Source organism: Heterodontus francisci, chromosome 19 (genome assembly GCF_036365525.1).
Source record: "Heterodontus francisci isolate sHetFra1 chromosome 19, sHetFra1.hap1, whole genome shotgun sequence".
Lineage (NCBI taxonomy): Eukaryota > Metazoa > Chordata > Chondrichthyes > Heterodontiformes > Heterodontidae > Heterodontus > Heterodontus francisci.
In genome coordinates, this window is record NC_090389.1 from 49,845,274 (window position 1) to 49,867,025 (window position 21,752).

The window sequence follows — 21,752 nt, forward strand, 5'->3', positions numbered from 1 at the left end:
GGGGGGACAGAGAGAGGGAGGACAGAGAGAAAGAGATAGCGGGGGAAAACAGAGGGAGGAACAGAGAGAAGGACGGAAACAAAGAGAGAGAGGGGAACAGAGAGAGAGAGGGGGACAGAGAAAGAGAGTAAGGGGGAGAACAGAGAGAGAGAGGGATCAGAGAGGGGGGAAAGAGAGGGGAACAGAGAGAGAGGGGGGAAACAAAGAGAGAGGGCAACAGAGAGAGAGAGGGGGACAGAGAGAGAGGAACAGAGAAAGGGGGAAACAAAGAGGAGGGAACAGAGAAAGGTGGAACAGAGAGAGGGGGACAGAGAGGGGGGGGAAACAAAGAGAGAGGGGGCAGAGAGAGGAGGAAATACTGAGTGGGGGGACAGAGAGAGAACTGGCAGGGGAAAACAGAGGGGGGAACAGAGAGAAAGAGGGGAAACAAAGAGAGAGGGGGCAACAGAGAGAAGGGGACAGAGAAAGAGTGAGAGGGGGAATAGAGAGAGAGAGGGGAGAAAAGAGAGGGGAACACAAAGAGAGAGGAGGAAACAAAGAGAGAGCGGGCAACAGAGGGAGGGGGGGACAGAGAGATGGGTTCAGAGAGGGGGAAACAAAAAGAGAGAGGGAAACAGAGAGGGGGGAAACAGAGACAGGGGACAGAGAGGGGGAAAACAAAGAGAGAGAGGGGAACAGAGAGAGAGGAGGAAACAAAGAGAGAGGGGGACAGAGAGAGTGAGGGGGGAAACAAAGAGAGAGGGGAGAACAGAGATAAAGGGGGAAACAGAGAGATAGGGGAAAACAGAGAGAGAGGGGAAACAAAGAGAGAGAGAGGGGAACAGAAAGAGAGGTGGCAAAACAGAGAGAGAGAGGGAAAACATGACCTTTGAAACTCCCTACCTGAAAAAGTGTAACAGGATTTTTCGCCACCGGACTGTGACGGAAATTCAACTAAAGAATGCAGCAAAGCATTCGTCCACCTGAAACTTTCGAAGTTTGACTTCAGTGAACCAGGAGAAGAAAAACCAGACCTGCACTAATTAAATTTTCTTCCTGGGGAAACAAACAAGGTTTCACAATGAACTCTTTTTAAAACCATCAGACCTAAATGTATCTCTATCAATTCTTGTGGCCAGGGTTTTGTGAGGCCCCCTGAGGTGCGGTTCGAGGCATGGGGCATGGAGTATCATGACCGGGGTGGGGGGGTGTCCCTTCTTTGTGGGCAATGTGTGGCCAATGGAGGACACCCATCTGGCACTTTACTCCCCGGGACTCCACTCTCCCTGGACTGCACGACCATACCCCACCCCCCACCCCTCCACCACACCACACTGGGGCCTTCTGGACTGACCCTTGTGACCCCACCTCACCTACCTCTGTTCCTGGGTCCAAGGCCTCTGCTTCCACTGGCGCTGCTGATACCTCTGATTGGCCAGCAGCTCTTGGAGGTGGGATCCCCATTCTTTTAAAGAGATGGCGATCCCGCCTCTGAAACATTCATTTAAATCGACTGGAGGATCACTCCGGGGGGGACACAAAAAGGTGGATGGGGGGTTCCCCCCGCCTTTTCGGCCCGGCTCCAGTAGCCCCGACTCCAGCACGAACTCCAGTTCAGTGTCTGTGCATATGTGTTTGAGAGTGGATGAGGTTGCGAATATTTTCCCGGTATCATTTAATAAACATTTATCTTTCTTTAAACCTAAGAGAAAACCTGTCCTTTGTTTGTTTCTTGACCATTAAGATGCTCAAACGTTAAAACACCTTTCTAATACAAACAACATTCATAAGGTCAGAAGTGGGGATGTTCGCTGATTGTTGCACAATGTTCAGCACCATTTGTGACTCCTCAGATCCTGAAGCAGTCCATGTAGAAATGCAGCAAGACCTGGACAATATCCAGACTTGGGCTGATAAAGTGGCAAGTAACATTCGTGCCACACAAGTGCCAGGCAATGACCATCTCCAATAAGAGAGAATCTAACCATCTACCCTTGACATTCAATGCCATTACGATCACTGAATCCCCCACCATCAACATCCTGGGGGTTACCATTGACCGGAAACTGATCTGGACCAGCCATATAAATACTGTGGCTACAAAAGCAGGTCAGAGGCTAATAATCCTGCAGTGAGTAACTCACCTCCTGACTCCCCAAAGCCTGTCCACCATCTACAAGGCACAAGTCAGGAGTGTGATGGAATACTCTCCACTTGCCTGGATGGGTGCAGCTCCAACAACACTCAAGAAGCTCGACACCATCCAGGACAAAGTAACCCGCTTGATTGGCACCCCATCTACAAACATTCACTCCCTCCACCACCGACACACAGTGGCAGCAGTGTGTACCATCTAAAAGATGTACTGCAGAAATGCACCAAGGCTCCTTAGACAGCACTTTCCAAACCAATGACCTCTAACACTTAGAAGGACAACAGCAGCAGATGCATGGGAACACCACCACTTGCAAGTTTCCCTCCAAGCCACACACCATCCTGACTTGGAACTATATCGCCGTTCCCTCACTGTCACTGGGTCAAAATCCTGAAACTCCCTTCCGAACAGAACTGTGCGTGTACTCACACCACATGGATTGTAGCAGTTCAAGCAGGCAGCTCACCACCACGTTCTCAAGGGCAATTAGGGATGGGCAATAAATGTTGGCCTAGACAGCGATGCCCACATCTCATAATCGAATTTTAAAAAACACTGTCTTCGGTCAGTTCAGAGGTGAAAAGGGAAATCGCCCCTATCATTTCCCACCTGTCTGAAACACTGATAACATGAATAGATAAAGGGAAAGAGCAAGAACAGGTGTCAAAACTATGCAGGTGGTCGAAATGTAACAAAGAAACAGCCTATGCCTGGGAGGAGATGCACGAACTAAGGGACCTTGAAGTGATAATAATAGGTGCAGAAGTCAGCAAGCCTGGCGAATGCTTGTCTTAAAAGAGGTCAACAATGGACTGCTTGTGCGCTCAGGACACCTTGTTTTGCATAAACCTGTACACGTGTCAATGTTAAATGTATTAATGAAAGGACTGACAGTTAAAAAGCAGAACCAATCAAAGTTACGATATGTAAGAATTAACCACTCAGAGCATGACACGTACATTGGACCACAGAAAGAGCCACCGGATAACGAATGATAAAGGGAGCAACCTGGAGAGTTTTGGTGCACAAATTCAAAGAAGACAAAGGGAGAGACAAGAAAGGAGGAAACACGAGCCGTCTGTGCCAATAGCGCCGGTGGAGAGTAAAGGCCACCCAGACTAGAATATCAACTGCCTTGGTTTTGTTAAGTATAGCTTTTTGCATTCATATATCATCCTTATATCTGGTGTCAACTTGTCTGAATTCTTATTGTCTGGTCCAAGAACAAATGATAAGTAAGGTTCTAAATCTTACACTAGAGACAGCTGATGGGTAAGTGACGGGGGAGTGGTGCATTGAGCAGCTTGAGAGGTTGGTGGAGTGGTGGATAGGAGATATCATATGAATCTGCATTCACTGACCTTGACTACTCATGTGAGGTCATTGTACTTTCTCCTGCACTGAAGCCAGCTTCTTGGGGTCAGAATCCTGGAATTGACCTCCTAGGCCAATTGCTGCCATTCCCTTTTTAGGGTTGTGCCTTGAGGGCTTCCGTTACCCCAGCCGAAACATGGCATCTCTCCTCCTTTCCACGTCCTGTACGAATGCCTCCAGTGCCACATCAGAAAATCTGGGATCCCTCTCTCTTGAGTGTTGCTCCATTTCCTTGCTTTTGTTTCAATCCAAGTCTTCCACAGATCGTCAGCAACAACTCCTGTATAATGAGTGTGGCTCACCTTTAAGAGGTGAAGGCTAACTGAAAATGCGCTAGCCACACACACTGTCAACAGCTTGTTCTGCACTGGCTGTACCCTGAAATCATTGAGATGAGGAGGAATCCGAAGCATGTGCGCTGCCTGCCTCAATGGCACTGGGATCAGGGTGATTGCACATCTTTATCCCTGCACCCGAAAATGGGCCTTGCTGAATGTTTCCCCCTAAGTGACTAATTTCTTTAGAAACTCAAGATATTAGGACGTTATTTTCCGGAAGGTACCTGTACAGAAATCAACTCATTGTCGAAAGCATTTAAACATTACAAAGCTGTATTATCAAAATGGCATTAAAAACATGTTCCATTTTTACGTTCTTACAGAATATTTTTACTGATGAAATCTTAAAACCTAGTTTCTTTTTTCTGATGGATTGGTCTCAATGATAAACTGTAGCCTTTGCTGCTTATAGCTTTTGTTTTTTTCAGCAGCCAACAGTACTTTCGCCAATGCTTCCAGATCTCTGCACAGCTGTGCATTTTGCTCTACTGCTATGAATTGCCTTTTGACAAACTTCCATTTAGCAACTCTGCATTTGGCTTGAGGCACAGCAAGTCATCATCTTGCAGCTTTGCATTTTTTCGGACCACTTCAAGTGTATATTCTTGGAGAATATTTCCATTCTCAAAAACAGCAACTAGAAGGTCCTAGAAACAAGTAAAAAAGTTATGTTAAATATTTATAAGAATGCAATAATATTCTCCCCACAATTTAAAACTTATGCCTTAATTCTGTTGTAACTTGTATTATTAAGGACATTCTATCTTTAGATGCCAGTTTTAGATTAATTATAAAATTTAGTCAAGCAATAATCTCAGAACACATCTCCATATTACAGAAATGTTTAGAGTGAGTAAACCCTTTCGCATAGATTCTAAATGTGCCAAAGCCAGGAAGTGAATACTGAAACTGCCAAACAATAGTAGCAGTACAACAATCTGTTTAGATGGCATTTACAACTAAATATGCTGAGAAAAAAAGAGAGATTAAAGGGATGAACGCATTTCTCCTCCAAGAGACTGAGGTTATCAGATTTCAGTTAGCCTGGGGTCAGGAACACTGCATGGGCTGAATTTTACGCCACCCCAGTGAGTTGGATGGTGGCATAGGGGAGGATGGGGGCGGCGTAAAACTGAGCGGAAGCCTCCGGGAGGCCAACTGCCCAGCTCCCGCCTCCGGTCAATGCACGAAGCATTCGGAATAAAATTAATGAGTTAACAACACAAATAGAGACGATGGGTATGATTTCGTGGCGATTACTGAGACATGATTTCAGGGAAACCAGGTTTGGGAATTGAATATCCAAGGGTACTCAGTATTTCGGAAGGATAGGCAGGAAGGAAAAGGAGGTGGTGTAGTTTTGTTAGTAAAGGAAGTGATCAGTGCTGTTGTGAGAAATGAAAAAGGCACTGGAGATCAAGATGTCGAATCAGTCTGGGTAGAAATAAGAAAGAGCAAGGGAAAGAAGTCCCTGGTGGGAGTAATTTATAGGTCCCAAACAGTATTTCCACAACAGGAAAACCAGGAAATACTACGGGTTTGTAAGAAAGGTATGGCAATAATAATGGGTGATTTTAATATGCATACAGGCTGAATTAATTAAATTGGCAAGGGATAGCCTTGAGGGAGAGTTCATTGAATGTATTAGAGATTGTTTTTTGGAGCAATATGTTCTGGAACCAACTAGGCAGCAGGCTAATCTAGATTTGGTATTATGTAATGATGTGGGATTAATTAATGATATCATAGTTAAGGATCCTCTCGGGAAGCGTGATCATAGCATGCTAGAATTAAAAATTCAGTTTGAGGGTGAGAAACTGGAGTCCCAGACTAGCGGTTTGGAGTTAAACAGAGGAAATTACATCGGCATGAAGATAGATTTGTCCCTAGTGGACTGGGCAGGAAGACTAAAAGTTAGGACAGTTGATGAGCAGTGGCAGATGTTTAAGGAGATATTCAATTCCTCCCAACTAAAATATATTCCAGAGAGGAAGAAAGATTGTAAGAGGGCAAAAAAAACATCCATGGCTAAGCAAGGAAGTTAAGGATAACATAAAGACAAAAACTAAGGCATACCATATTGCAAAGGCCAGTGGCAGGCTGGAAGATTGGGAAACTTTTAAAGATCAACAAAGGGTTATTAAAAAAGTAATAAAAAGAGCAAAGGTAAATTATGAAAGAAAACTAGCACAAAATATAAAAACGGATAGCAAAAGCTTCTATAAGTATATAAAAGGGAAAAGAGTAGCTAATGTGAATGTTGGTCCCTTGGAGGATGTGACTGGGGAGTTAATAGTGGGGAACACAGAAATGGCGGAGACACTAAATCAGTGTTTTGCCTCAGTTTTCATGGTGGAGGACACCAGTACAATCCCAATAGTAACAGGTAATGCAGAGGTTATAGAAAGGGAGGAACTTAGAACAATCATCATCACTAGAGAAAAAGTACTGAGCAAACTATTGGGATTGAAGGCAGACAAGTCCCCAGGGCTTGATGGCCTACATCCTAGGGTCCCTAAAGGAAGTGGCAGCGGAGATAGCAGATCCATTGGTTATAATATTCCAAAATTCCCTGGATGAGGGGAAGGTTCCAATGGATTGGAAAAATGCTAATATTCAAAAATGGAGGGAGGCAGAAAGTAGGAAACTATAGACCAGTTAGTTTAACATTTGTCGTTGGGAAATTGTTAGAATCCATTATTAAGGAAATAATAACAGGACATTCAGAAAGTCAAAACACAATCCATCAGAGTCAGCATGGTTTTATGAAGGGTAAATCGTGTTTGACTAATTTGCTAGAGTTCTTTGAAGATGTAACAAGTAAAGTGGATAATGGGGATCCTGTAGGTGTAGTATATATTGACTTCCAGAAAGCATTTGATAAGGTGCCGCACAAAAGGTTAATATACAAGGCAAGATCATATGGGGTTAGGGGCAATTTATTAGCTTGGATAGAGGATTGGCTAACCAAAAAAACAGAGAGTCGGAATAAATGGGTCCTTTTCTGGTTGGCAAGATGTAACTCATGGGGTGCCACAAGGTTCGGTCCTCGGGCCCCAACTATTTACAATCTATATTAATGACTTGGATGCAGGGATAGAAGGTAACATAGCCAAAATTGCAGAGGACACTAAAATAGGTGGGATAGTAAGTTGCAATAAAGAAATAAGAAATTTACAAATGGATATGGATAGGTTAGGTGAATGGGCCAAAATTTGGCAGATGGATAAGTGTGAGGTTATCCATTTTGGTCAGAAGAATAGAAAGGCAAATTATTATCTAAATGGAGAGAAGCTTCAGAGTGCTTCGCTGCAGAGGAATCTGGGTGTCCTCGTGCATGAATCGCAGAAAACTAGTATTCAAGTGCAGCAGGTAATAAGGAAGGCAAATGGAATTTTGGCATTTATTGCTAAAGGAATAGAGTATAAAAATAGAGAAGTGTTGCTGCAACTGAACAAGGCATTAGTGAGACCGCACCTGGAGTATTGCATACAGTTTTAGTCCCCTTACCTGAGGAGGGATGTAGTTGCATTGGAGGCAGTTCAGAGGAGGTTCACTAGATTGATTCCAGAGATGAGGGGTTTGTCTTATGCAGAGAGATTGAGAGGTTTAGGCCTTTACTCTCTAGAGTTTAGAAGAATGAGAGGAGATCTAATTGAGGTATATAAGATGATTAAGGGGACTGACAAAGTAGACGTAGAGAGGATGTTTCCTCTTGTGGGACAATCTAGAATGAGAGGTCATAGTTTTAGGATAAGGGGTAGCAGATTTAAAACAGAGATGAGAAGAAATTACTTCTCTCAAAGGGTCGTGAGTCTGTGGAATTCACTACCCCAGAGTGCGGTGGATGCTGGGACATTGAGTAAATTCAAGGAGGAGATAGACAGATTTTTAATTAGTAATGGGTTGAAGGGTTATGGAGAACGGGCAGGAAAATGGAGTTGAGGCCGAGATGAGATCAACCATGATCGTATTGAATGGTGGAGCAGGCTCGAGGGGCTGAATTGACTACTCTTACTGCTGTCGCCACTTAACAGCCACTTAAGGGCCATCACCTGCCTCCACGGGTAATTTACCCATGACAAGTTGGTGTGCTGGGGACGTGAAAGGCCGTCCAGCAATAGCTGCCGGCCTTTCCGCGCACCGGGGGGGGGTGGCAGGAAGGCCATGGCAGGAGGGCACATTGAGGGCGGCCTCCACCTTCCAACCCACCCCCGGGACCCAAGACACCCTCCCCCCCGCCCCAAAACAACCACTCACGAGGGCACGACTGATATCACTGGTGCGGCATGCCCAACTTACCTTCCGTCTTGGCTCCATGGTGTTGGCTGGGGTGCAGTCCCAGTAGTGGCCACCGCTCCCGGTGGCGCTGCTGGGTCTAAGAGCTGCCGGCCCGCTGATTAGCCAGCAGCTCACTGAGGTGGGACCTCCTCCCTCAAGCGGGTGGAAGTCCCGCCTTGGGACAATTAAAGACCGGGAACCCGTAAAATGCGGGACGGATCCCCGGGATAGGCAGAAGCGGGTTCTCTGTATACTGTAACTTTTTTTCCTCCAGTACTAGCTTACTAGCATGTTGTTTCTGTATACGATAAAGACTTCTACAGCAACAGCATTTGTTTTCTTTCTGGTAGCAGACACTACCTTTTAGAACTTGGGCAGAGGTCTCCCATGGCTGTGTCCATGGTTGTGTGGAGCACCCCACACAGCAACATTTGAAAGTCACTCCTACATGAAGTTGAACTTCGTATATGTTGTGCTCTACCTGACCCAGAATGCTGACCCTTTTTGCTTTCATGAATGCTTGATCAGATTTAAAGATTTGAGCTGTCCAGGCGGATAATCAGATTCATCTAAAACATGCTGCCAAATTTCACTGTCAAAGAGTTGCAGCTGTTAATCTCGATTATAGGCACATAAACCTTTCCCTTTTTCTCCACCCTGCTATCCATCCCTTTCTCCATGAGAACATGCACCTTTTCAGAAGAAAGTACACAAGAATGGAAGTCATTTGTTCTCCCTACCTCCTCCGGATTCCCCTTCCCTTCTTGTATTGTTTCAATGATTCCATCCGAATTTCTCCTCAGAGTTAGCTGGCCCCTCTTTGAACCTTTGATGGGATCTGTTACTGGCTGTTTATAGACATCCAGCTAATGATAACACACGAGACACACAAATAGTTAAATGTTGAACTATTTACACTTTTGCAAAGCACACACTTGATCAGAGAATAAGCAAAACATTTCAAATCCCATTCATTGCTCTTTAAAAACAGAGAAGTTCACAAACAGTAAACAGGGTTCTTGAAAATAACAGCACTTGCTAAATGATTAATTACATGTGCAAATACAGTAGGATTGATTTTCTGACCAGTGTCATCAATCACCAACAGAAATCAGGTGAATAGGGAAAGGAAAGTCGGGCTGCTGGTGCTTCTGCTCAGTCCCTGTTGAAAATGTGCTCGAGGGCAGTTGCACTCTTGTGAACTTCACTTCTTTTTACTTTGAGCAAGAGCCGAAAACAGCACTCATCCAGCATTCTAAGAAAGCACGTAGGGATGTTTTCTGCTGTTTGGGCAGACCTCCTGATTCTTCTACTCATGAAAGGCAGGTGGTAAAAGAGGAAGTGGAACTCCCATTTTAAATAATGTTCGGACATGCTAAATTGGACAATGGTATTCTCTGGTGAAAGTATGTGCATGCTAGCTAACTCAAAATGTGAGTAGCTTTACCATGCTATGAAGTCTAATAATGTAGAAGGTTTTGAAATCATTCAAGACAGTCAAAGTGTCTTCATAAGTATTTGCAAATATAAATGTAAACCAAAAGATGCAATTTCTGAATTATCTTCAAACCATAAAACAGGCATGCTGTTTCAGTCCTTGAACACAATTTTTCAACACCCACCTTGGGGTAGCACTCATTAGTTGTGTATTCTCAGGACAACAAATTTAAAAGGGAATGTGTCCTGCTGGCAGGGCACCTTGCACAGTCGAAATGCATAAATTAAAAGTCATCAACTCACTGTCCACAGCTTTCTAACCATAAAATTGCATGGTTTGCCAATCATAGGCAGTGTGTGCCCAATTTCCAGTCTGCACTTGTAAAATTATGCCTAAAACTCAATATATTTTAAACATTCTGGTTTAAACCATATCCATACATCAAAAGCAAACAAAACCTGGTGAAATGTGTTATAGTTATTGAGATGACAGATCCACATTCAATGGATTAGCATAATTGTGGGGGATAAAAATGAGACCTAACTTTGTATTCCTCTCATTATAATCACAGGCCAGTCAGCTGATACCTTCTTGCAATATCCATTCACATTCTCAAAGTCTTGATTTGCCACCATCTCTACTCCTTATTTGAGATTTTCTTATTATTTGTAATTCAAGCCAGTAACCATTTTTACCCCTTTTCCATTTTGTTCAACGTAACTGCATTTGAAAGAGCAATTCAGTGTATCTCTGTTGAGCTTTTGCAGAAGAGCACCACCGCATCCAAAACCAATATTTTCTGTACTCCAGTGTTCATTTTTAAGAGCTGTTAGGATCTGGAAGACAAAATAAAATCAGATTTTACATTAAACTTCTGTGGATGAAATTCATTCATGACGCCAATAAAAAATATTGAAAAAAGAATCCATGTACTTTTTCTATGGAATGTAGATTTATTGCATCTCCTTGAAAGAGCCGGATGAAAGATGGTAGTAGCTTATAGCCCTGACAGTTCAAGGTACTTCCAAAGACTTCTTCCAGAATTCTCAGGACCTGCAAGTATGAGAAAATGCTCACTGCTTATTCTTTGCTTAATAGTATTTTAAGACATCAAACTGTGGCCTTTTTGAATTTTAAAGATCTACGTAAAACCTGTACATCACCTCTGCTAGATCTCAGCCATCTTGCCTCATAAATGTTAATGAAGTTAATAATTTAGGCATGACAATAGCAGCAGCTAGCTCTGTAAAAAGCAATGAATTGTTTATATAGTGCTCCAAGAAATATTCTGATAGTGATCTATTTTAAGCAATTTGTTTAGTTTAGAGTTTAGTTTAGAGATACAGCACTGAAACAAGCCCTTCGGCCCACCGAGTCTGTGCCGACCATCAACCACCCATTTATACTAATCCTACACTAATCCCATATTCCTACCACATCCCCACCTATATATTTCCCTACCACCTACCTATACTAGGGGCAATTTATAATGGCCAATTAACCTATCAACCTGCAAGTCTTTGGCATGTGGGAGGAAACCGGAGCACCCGGAGGAAACCCACGCAGACACAGGGAGAACTTGCAAACTCCGCACAGGCAGTACCCAGAATTGAACCTGGGTCCCTGGAGCTGTGAGGCTGCGGTGCTAACCACTGCGCCACTGTGCACACTGATCTGCATGGACCACCCAGGGATAAGTAACGTCCTCATTACTTGCAGGATCTTCCTATCAAAGGATCAATTCCTACATGAAAGTAGATATGGGGGAAGTACCAGAGGATTGGAGAGTGGCAAATGTGACACCCTTATTTAAGAAAGGGTGTAAGGACAGTCCTAGCAACTACCGGCCAGTTAGTTTAACGTCAGTGGTGGGTACATTTTTAGGAACAATATTCAGGAAAAAAAAAATCAACAGGCACTTGGAAAGGTTTGAGTTAATTAAGGATAGCCAGCAGAGATGTGTAAAAGGCAGATCATGCTCAACTAATTAATTGAATTTTTTGATGAAGTAACAGAGAAGATTGATGGAGGGAATGGGGTGGATGTTGTCAATATGGATTTTAAGGAAGCATTTGATAAAGTACCACATAAAAGGCTGGTTAACAAATTTGAGGCTCATGGAATAGGAGGGTCAGTATCCCAATTGGACAAAAAAAAATTGTCTTAAGGACAGAAAACAGCGAGTCGTGGTAAATAGTTGCTTTTCAGACTGGAGGATGGTAGACAGTGGTGTCCCCCAAGTGTCAGTGCTGGGACAGCTGCTTTTTTTGCTATATATAAATGACATGCATCTTGAAATACAGAGTAGAATTTTAAAAATTGCCAATGATATCAAACTTGGAGGAGTGACAAACAGTGAGGATGATATGAACCACCTGCAACAGGACATAGATAGACTAGCAGAATGAGAAAACAAGTGGCTGATGGAATTTAATACTGACAAGTGTGAGATGATGCTTTTTGGCAGAAGGATACAATACGGTGAGGCAATATAGACGTAATGGTGCCATTCTAAAGGGTATGCAGGAACAGAGGGACTTGGGGGTGTATGTGTATCAATCTTTGAAGGTGGCAGGAGATATTGAGAGAGTGGTTAGAAAAGCATATGGGATCTTGAGCTTCATAAATAGAGGCATTGAGTACAAAAGCAGGGGAGTTATGCTGAACACTTATAAAGCTCTGGTTAGGCCCCAACTAGAGTATTGCGTCCAGTTCTGGTCACCACAGTTTAGGAAGGATGTGGGGGTCCTTGAGAGGCTGCAGAGGAGATTTACCAGAATGGTGCCAGTGATGAGGGATATTATTTACAAGGTTAGGTTGGAAAAGCTGGGGTCGTTCTCCATGGAACAAAGGAGATTGAGGGGAGATTTGATAGAGGTGTACAAGATTAGGTGAGTTAGACAAGGAATAACTGTTCCCATTAGCTGATAGTACAACAACTAGGAGACACAGATTAAAAGTTTTGGGCAAGAGATGCAGGGGGAATGTGAGGAAGAATTTTTTTACACAGTGAATGATAATGACCTGGAACTCGCTGCCAGTGAGAGTGGTGGAAGCAGAGACAATCATTGATTTCAAAAGGAAATTGGATGGGCACTTGTGGGAAATAAACTTGCAGGGCTACAGGGATCGCGTGACAAAGTGGGAGTGACTGGATAGCTCAGTGGAGAGCCAGCATGGACTCAATGGCCAAATGGCCTTCTTGTACGTCATAAATGATTCTAAGTATGTTATGTGGGGAGTGGGTTATATTTATATGCTTGGGTTCAAATTCATCCCAGAAAAAATGTGAAAGTAGTCTTATCATTGTGCTCATTCTGGACACCTAAATTTATGAAAAAAAATCATTGTTGAGATGTGGATATCACTGGAAAAGCTGACATTTGGTGCCCATCCCTAAAGCCACCAGAGAGCTTTTAAGAGTCAACTAGGTGGGTGTGGGACTGGAATCACATATAGGCTGGATCAAGGAAGAACAGCAGGTTTCCTTTTCTAAAGTGCATTAGTGAACCAGTTGGATTTTTATGACAATCCAACAGCTTCACCGTCACTGAAATTTAATTTTAGTTTCAAATATTTTGTAAATGAATTTAAATTCTCAAATTACCATGGTGGGATTAGAACTCACATTCTGTAGATTATTAGACCAGGTCTCTAGATTACCAGTCTAGTAACATAACCACTACATTACCATATTGTAATTAAGACTGCGTAGTCTCAATCCACTTCCTTGACAGTATGAGGCTAAAGCATAAAAATGCTGCCAATTGGGTATAAATTGATAATTTCAGGGAGTTTAGAGGTATGGAAACAAGTCATATTCATGTAATAAAGGTGCTTTGCTGAGATTGAGTTTGAGAGATATTGCTGGGTGGAGCAGAGGGAACTTTATTGCTTGATGCCCCAATTGGAAAATGTTCCATTCCCTAGCAGTATCCCCACCTGAACAAGCATAAACAAGGAGAATATTGCTCGGCGATGGGTAGAATAATTTGGCTGCAACATTTTGATCTTCAGGAGCCAAAAAATGTTTTTAAAATCTCTCTTGCCTTGCAGAAGAGCATGAAGCTGCACCCCAAATCCTGCCTTTCAGGTTGTGAAAATATCAAAGAAGCATTCAGCTAACACTGGAGTGTGATTATCTCAATGAATGCAACTGTGATCAGCATCCTTTTTGATCAGGAGCTGCAAATCATCTGCTAATCCATCAGCAGCCAAGCTTTTATTATGTTCATATGGACACCACTAAAGAGTTTTGTCAGATGATATATCTTTGTGCTCAAAAACAAAAGCACAGCACACAATGATGCAATGTAATATATGCAGCTCTGATGCTGGAGGACCTGCTTTTAAAAATCAGCAACACAGCAAGAATATAAATGGAATACCTGCATAACATTGCAACAACCTTATTTGTTTGGCCAATAATTGAAGCACATATGGTCACCACTTCCCATATTATCTACAACAGTAATCATTTTTAATTATGCAAACATCATACTGTTGGTTAAATACACCTTAAAATTATACGGATACACACAATCTTTAACTACAGTACCACTTTTCTTTCCCACTCCCTGCAACACCATTTCCTCAGTCAGCATAACAGAATCTAGCATCTAGCATGTAGGCATCTCCACAGACTCTGCCAAACTTTGACTGATAATCCATGAGGTGCAGCTCAGCCAAGCTCTCCCTCCATATCTCTCTCCTAGCTAGGCAACAAGGCAAAGGCAAAGGCCAGCAGACTTTGGGGTAGTCCATGAATGTCTGCCATGGTCTCCAAGCTTTCTGAAGTACACAATCAATTCAATATATTCTAACCTTCTAGAGAAAAATAATAAAATATCCAAGTAGTTAGATGTGTTAATATAAACTATTTAAAACAACTTCTAAATGTATCAAATGGCAAAACTATTCATGCTAGTCTTTAACATATGTTTTACATTCAGTTCTGCATTTGTCTGGTTAGCATAAGTGAAGTGCACTAAATAATGCCATCTAATTAATGCGAGAAAAAGGTGATTCATTTGCCTCCAAAACTCAAATTTTCATTGTAAATATGCAATAATGGACTGGATGTTTCCTCTGGAGGCGGGGGGAGGGGGAGGGGGGGGATGAGGGAGGTGGGAAGCAGAGGTCGGGACTGTTTCCAAGTCCCAAAACCACCCACGGGGAGAAACAGTCACTAACCAGCATCTTCACAGGGGCGTCCCCTTAACTGGCCTGGAGACAGGTTCGCCATCCTATTAAGTACAGAGAGTGGGCTCTCGAAGTTGGAGGGCCAATCAGAGGCCTTCCAGCTTGGAAGAAGCAGCAGGCTGTAATGGAAGGTAAGTAAGAGAGAGGGCTCTTGAAAATGTAAGCACCCTCTTTCCAACTTTATTGAACGATTAATTAAAAACTAGATTCAGCAGCCAGGCCACAATGTGGGGGAAGGGGGAGGGGGAGGGGGATCCCCTCTACAGGGTGGCCTGTGGCTGCTCCTGCACCCAGGCAGGCAGGGAGGGCCTCTGGGCCTGTCTGGAGTGTGGGCACCCTGACTTGCCACCAGGAGGCTGCCTCCAGGTACCTAAACTGTCCCCCACCCCCTGCGGGAAAGGGGAGGCCGACTGGAAAATTCCAGTTAGCTTCCTTTAATTGGCCTCAATTAGGCTCGTAATGAGCCTGATCAGCTACGTGGATGAGTAGCCCTGCCAGCCCCCTATCCCATCTCCACAAAAATTGCCTGGAGGTGGGATGGAACCAGGGAACCGGGACGCTGGTTGGCGGGGCTATTTTTAATTCCCACCTGCCTCCAATCCCAGCCCGAGGGAGACTGAAATCCAGCCCAATACGTTTACTATGACATGCAGTCACTCACTAAACTGAAATTGTAGTTGCAGAGAGTTTATATCTACCTACAATAGCAGTAGGGAGATAACAGCACATTCAGTACACACGCTTACCTGCACTGGATTCTGGGATATCACATCCAGCGTTTATATGGGAACAGTATTCCAGATGTAGAAGCATAAATCTTGTACAAAATCATAGGCATAATAATAGCATAGATTCCTTAATATTAGTTTCTAAAGTACCTCAATAATGGTCTCTACAGGATCCCCTGAATCAGGGCGAATTAGCAGCATTGAATCCTTGTTCCTTTGTTTCACACAATCTTTAAGATCATCTCCCCAGATTTGCTTACAGGCATTGAAAATGTCATAACTGTCACTGACTACTGAAATAGGAGTGGATGGAAATTGTTTGAGCAAATATTCAAATGCATCCTTTTCCCGACTCCTTCCCCAAGAGATGATAGTACTGTGAAAATAACAAATTGGATGTAAATGTCTCAAAAGTGCAAACATAAATTGCTTGAAATGTGCAAATAAACAAGGTCTGACTTCCAAAACTAAAAGTGTTGTCTTCAAAAGAACAGATGTGTCTTTGGTGTTCGGAACAGTGATTATCTTGATCAACTGAAAAGGTAACGTGTGCCAATATTATATAACTTCATAATAATAGGAAAAGTTTACAGCCACATTAAGTTATGACAGGATTCAAAATTACAAAATCAGACCAAGCAAAACCCCCTTTATACCCCTCCACAAAGGCAGGCGGGGGCCCCATGAATAAACGTAAATTGTGGTCCTCAATGCAATTTTAACACAAAAATGGTGGAAATACCACACAACATGAAACCCACCAGTAAAACCTAAAGAAACTGGTCTTTCAGAGCTACTGAAGCAGTATTTAAACCACACACCTACAGGTAATTGGATTATAGGATCCACGTGCCATTGCACTCTTTGGATTGCCAGGAGAATTATTAGCTTCTTGAATTCTTCTTCCCAATTTACTTTGTCTTATTTGCCCTCAGTAAGCTGCATCTGCTTATCATGGATGCTATTATTGCCACCTTGATTTGGATGGGGGAAGAGGTTGGGCAAAAGGAGCAGCAGCAGCCTCAACAACAAATGCCAACAGAAGCTGTGCCTATTAGAAGACAGCAGGTGAGGAAGGTGGCACAGTGGAGGCCTTACCCAGCATACAGGGTGTACAGGCCAAGAGTTAGTTGCTTGGATCCACCCAAAGAGCAGTGCATTAGCATGCAGTGCTTCTCAAGGCAGGCTTTTGCAGACCACTGCAGCCTCCTTCAACTAAACCTGCTGCCTGGTGGACCATAAGAACATAAGAACATAAGAAATAGGAGCAGGAATAGGCCATATAGCCACTGAAGCCTGCTCCGCCATTCAATAAGATCAGAGCAGAACCGATCTCGGCCTTAACTCCACTTTCCTGCCTGTTCCCCATAACCCTTGACCGCACCCCCAAAACCTATCGTTCAAGAATCAGCTCATTTCAGCCTTGAAGGTATTCAGTGACTCAGCCTCTAAAGCTCTTTGGAGTACAATATCCCAAAGATTCACAACCCTTTGAGAGAAGAAATTGCTCCTCACCTCCATCTTAAATTGGTGCCCCTTATTTTGAAACTATGCCTCCTAGTTCCTCCATGAGGGGAAACAACCTCTCAGTATCTACACTGTCAAGCCCCCTTAGAAGCAGGACAAATCTAACCTGGCCAATTACCGTCTTATCAGTCTACTCTCGATCATCAGTAAATTGATGGAAGGGGTCGTTGACAGTGCTATCAAGCAGCACTTGGTCAGCAATAACATGCTCTCTAATGCTCAGTTGGGCTCTGACAGGGCCACTCAGCACCTGACCTCATTACAGCCTTGGTCCAAACATGGACAAAAGAGCTGAACTCTAGAGGTGAGGTGAGAGTGACTGCCCATTGACCAAGTATGGCATCAAGGAGCACTAGCAAAACTGGAGTCAATGGGAATCAGGCAGAAAACTCTCTGCTGGTTGGAGTCATACCTATCACAAAGGAAAATAGTTGTGGTTGCTGGAGGTCAATCATCTCAGTCCCAGGACATCACTGCAGAAGTTCCTCAGGGTAGTATCCTAGTCCCAACCATCTACAGCTGCTTCATCAATGACCTTCCCTCCATCATAAGTTCAGAAGCGGGGATGTTCACTGATGATTGCACAATGTTCAGCACATTCACGATTCCTCAGTTACTGAAGCAGCCCATGTCCAGATGCAGCAAGACCTGGACAACATCCAGGCTTGAGCTGATAAATGGCAAGTGACATTCACACCGCACAAGTGCCAGGCAATGACCATCTCAAACAACAGAGAATCTAACCATCTCCTTTGATGTTCAATAGCATTACCATCTCTGAATCCCCCACTATCAACATCCTGGGGGTCACCATTGACCAGAAACTGAACTGGACCGGCAACATAAATGCTGTGGTTACAAGAGCAGGTAAGAGGCTAGGAATTCTGTGGCAAGTAACTTACCTCCAGTCTCCCCAATGCCTATCCACCATCTACACGGCACAAGTCAGGAGTGTGATTGAATACTCTCCACTTGCCTGGATACTTGCAGCTCCAACAGCACTCAAGAAGCCCACTTGATTGGCATCCCATTCACCATCTTCAACATTCACTCTCTTCACCCCCAACGCACAGTGGCAGCAGTGTGTATCATCCACAAATTGTACTGCAACAACTCACCAAGGCTCCTTCAACAGCACTTTCCAAACCCACGACCTCTACCAACGAGGACAAGGGCAGCAGATGCATGGGGACACCACTACCTGTAAGTTGCCCTCCAAGCCACACATCATCCTGACGTGGAACTATATCGCCGTTCCTTCACTGTCGCTGGGTCAAATTACGAACATACGAATTAGGAGCAGAAGTAGACCATTCGACCCCTCTAGCCTGTTCCGCCATTCAATAAGATCATGGCTGATCTGTTTGTGATTCGAATTCCACACTCCCATCTACCCCTGACAACTTCTGACCCTGGAACTCCCTTCCTAACAGCACTGTTGGTGTATCGACACCCCAAGAACTGTAGCGGTTTAAGAAGACAGCTCACCACCACCTTTTCAAGGGCAATTAGGGATTGGCAACTGGTAAGAAAGCATGCATTGCTGAATAAGGACTTCTTAAATAATCGGTTGGATACCTACATTAAAATTTTCAAAAAGGAAAACTAGGATCCTACATTTAAATTTTAAAAACTGGCAGCCAAGATGATCACCACAATTTGCATTGAAATACCTCACATTCCAGGACATCAAATTGGAGACGCCTGTCTAACAAGGCTCCCATCCAGGACAATGGCTTGGATAACTGAGTAGTTTATCCAGTATCACCCTTGTTAGCGGGACAATCAAAGCCATATTGGAATGTTCATTAGTGGAGATGTACCTCCAGGGGATAACTGTTGAAACAATGAGATCCGAGAGAGATTGAGAATTCCTTGACTTGAATCTAATTAAATTGTAAACGAGGACACTGGACAATCATGTGACCACCTCCCCATCTGTGAAAAACTAGTAGTCTTTTGCAAAAGGACAAGCTCCTGAGACTTTGACGGTGCAGAGTCCATAGGGGGGTGTCTCTCTCTCTCACTCCCTCCAGGTGACATTGGGCATTCGAAGCTTGACTGCTGGCTGGAAGAGATCCAAGACAAAGACCCCCAGGAGGAAGACCACCTGCTCCACTGTCTCCAAGAACATCTACCAACCAAGAACATCAGGACTCCAGATTCAGCCGCAAGACAGCTGAATTAACAGACACCACAGACTGTATATTATTTTTATTTTTCTGGACTCTAATCCAACCCAAACTATTCCTCTCCACTCTGTAATCTGCTAGTGTGCATGATTCTCGTTGGTGTGAGTTAAGGTGTAGCGTAATTTATTATTTTAACTCGATTGGATTTTGGTTAAGTACAATAAACTCACCTCTTTCTTGTTTAAACTCAAGAAAACCTGTCCGATTGGTTCTTTCATGATCACAACAAAGGTTAAGTACTCACTGAAGTGGTAAGCACATCCATTGTTTAAAAGGGAATAAACCCTGTTGCGGTCAAACAAAGAGAAAAATTTTCTCTGGAGTTTCGAAGAATGAGAGGTGATCTCATTGAAACCTACAAAATACTTAAAGAGATAGACAAGGTAGATGCAGCTAAGATGTTTCCCCTGGTTGAGGAGTATCGAACCAGGGGACACAATTACAGAATAAGGGGAAAGCCACTTAGGACAGAGATGAGAAGAAATTTCTTTACTCAGAGGGTTGTGAATCTTTGCAATTCTGTACCCCAGAGGGCTGTGGAATCTCAATCATTGAGTATGTATAAAGCAGAGATTGACAGATTTCTAAATACAAATGACATAAGGGGATATGAAGATAGTGTGGGAAAAAGGCATTGAAGTGGAAGATCAGCCATAATCATATTGAATGGTGGGGCAGGCTCGATGGGCTGAATGGCCCACTCCTGCTCTTATGTTCCTATGTTCCTATGAAGTGCTAAGCACATCCACTGTTCAAAAAGGAATAAACCCTGTTGCGGTCAAACAAGGAGAAAGACAAGAGGGGAGCCTTGAGACCCCTCCTCACCCGATTGTAACAGCAATAAGTGTTGGCCTAGCCAGCAATGCCCACATCCCACAAGCAAATAAAAAACAGTGTAACCTCACTATTTGAGAAAGGAGAGAGAGAGAAAACGGGGAACTACAGACTTGTGAGTTTGACATTAGTAGTCGGGGAAATGTTACAATCTGTTACAAAGGATGTGATAACTAGACACTTGGGCAGAGTCAACATGGATTTATGAAAGGGAAATCATGTTTGACAAACCTATTGGAGTTTTCTGAGGATGTTACTTGTAGCATGGTGTTATGGCCAGGTGAGGAGGGGGATCTCAGGCTGTCCTCTTGCCCCTTTCTTTTATGTGACCGCAATAGGGTTTATTCCTTTTAAACAGTGGCGGTGTTTTTACCACCTCTTTTTCCTTTACTGTGATCGTGAAAGAACCAATTGGGCAGGTTTTCTTGAGTTTAAACAAGAAAGAGGTACGTTGATTATACTTAACACACTAACCCGATTAAAAATAATAAAAATACGCTACACATTCACACACACACTCACATGAGAATCACACACACACAAATAGATTACAGGAGGGAAAATAGATTTTTTGGTTGGATTAAAGCCCAGAATTAATGGAACTTAAATATAGGCCGAAATTTTACGCCCCTCCCCAAAAGAGCAGGAAGGTGGCGGGGGCGGGGGGGTGTAAAATGCAGCGGGAGGCCCTTCCCGACTCACTCCCTCCTCCGCCACTTTATGCATGGGGCTGTGGAGAAAAATGGCCCGCCCGCCCCAGGCCCATCAAGACCCTTAAGTGGCCACAAAAGCAGATGGCTCTCTGATGGCCTGGGGAGGGGGGGGGGGCCCTCATGATCAGGCAGCCTGTGCCCGATGGACGGCTGCCCCCGCTGCCCCAACCACCCCCAGCACCCAAAATGCCCCCCCACCCGCCGTCCCTCCAATCGACCATCCTTGCCTCGCCGGGGCCCGACCGATCACCCCCAGCGAGGCACCAAAAACTTACCTTGGTTCCGGAGCACCCCGACATCTTCTTGTGGAAGCTGGGATGCAGTCCCAGCAGTGGCCACTACTCCTGGTGGCGCTGCTGGGACAGAATGCTGCCAGCCCTCTGATTGGCTGGCAGCTCCATTAGGCAGGACTTCCTGCCTCAATGAGGTGTAAGATCCACCTCAGACCAATTAAAGGCTTGGGGATCGCAAAGTCTCCCATCCACCAAGGGTAAAATTCCAGACATAGACTATTAAGTGGATGATCCAGTAGTCCTCGGCTGAAGCTATATTCTTGAAGTTCTTAGTTGGTCAAAGGCTATTTTGGCTGGCTTTCTTTGCTCAGGGTTTTCCTGAAGGCAGAATCTGTAGTTGGCTCTCTTCCCCTGGTTTCTGGCTGCAGCAGTCTGTAGGCTTGGCAGATTCCCCCAGTCGCAGACAGTTTTCAAACTTGATGTTTTCTGGGGAGAGAGAAAGGAGAGAGAAAAGGAAGCACGCAGCTTTCTGCTGCTGCACACTCAGTTGCTGCTTGTCTTCTGTCTGTGTAACAAAACTTCTAGTTTCTTCAGAGATGGACAGACAGTCATATGGTTCTCTCAATCCCCTTTGTTTTTCATAAAGTTTTCTGGAACCTTCTAATGAAATTCAAGGTTCCACATGCTCTAGCTTGCCAATTTACACTTGGTGGGGGGGGGGGGGGGAGGGGGGAGGGTAGCGGGGGGGGAGGTGTTGG

At 44.0% G+C, this 21,752-nt stretch overlaps 1 protein-coding gene across 1 annotated transcript in view; it reads right to left on the minus strand.

Annotated features, from left to right (window-relative positions):
* Positions 1-4,130: 4,130 nt before the first annotated feature.
* The window catches only part of nampt2 (nicotinamide phosphoribosyltransferase 2), an 87,454-nt gene continuing 69,832 nt past the window's right edge, over positions 4,131-21,752 (minus strand). The window contains exons 7-11 of the mRNA XM_068052314.1: positions 15,646-15,871; positions 10,499-10,618; positions 10,261-10,401; positions 8,868-8,993; positions 4,131-4,493 (exon numbers count right to left, since the gene is read on the minus strand). Coding sequence (XP_067908415.1) covers positions 4,338-4,493; positions 8,868-8,993; positions 10,261-10,401; positions 10,499-10,618; positions 15,646-15,871 — 769 coding nt within the window. The 3' untranslated portion in view covers positions 4,131-4,337. The remainder of the gene's footprint in view (positions 4,494-8,867; positions 8,994-10,260; positions 10,402-10,498; positions 10,619-15,645; positions 15,872-21,752) is intronic.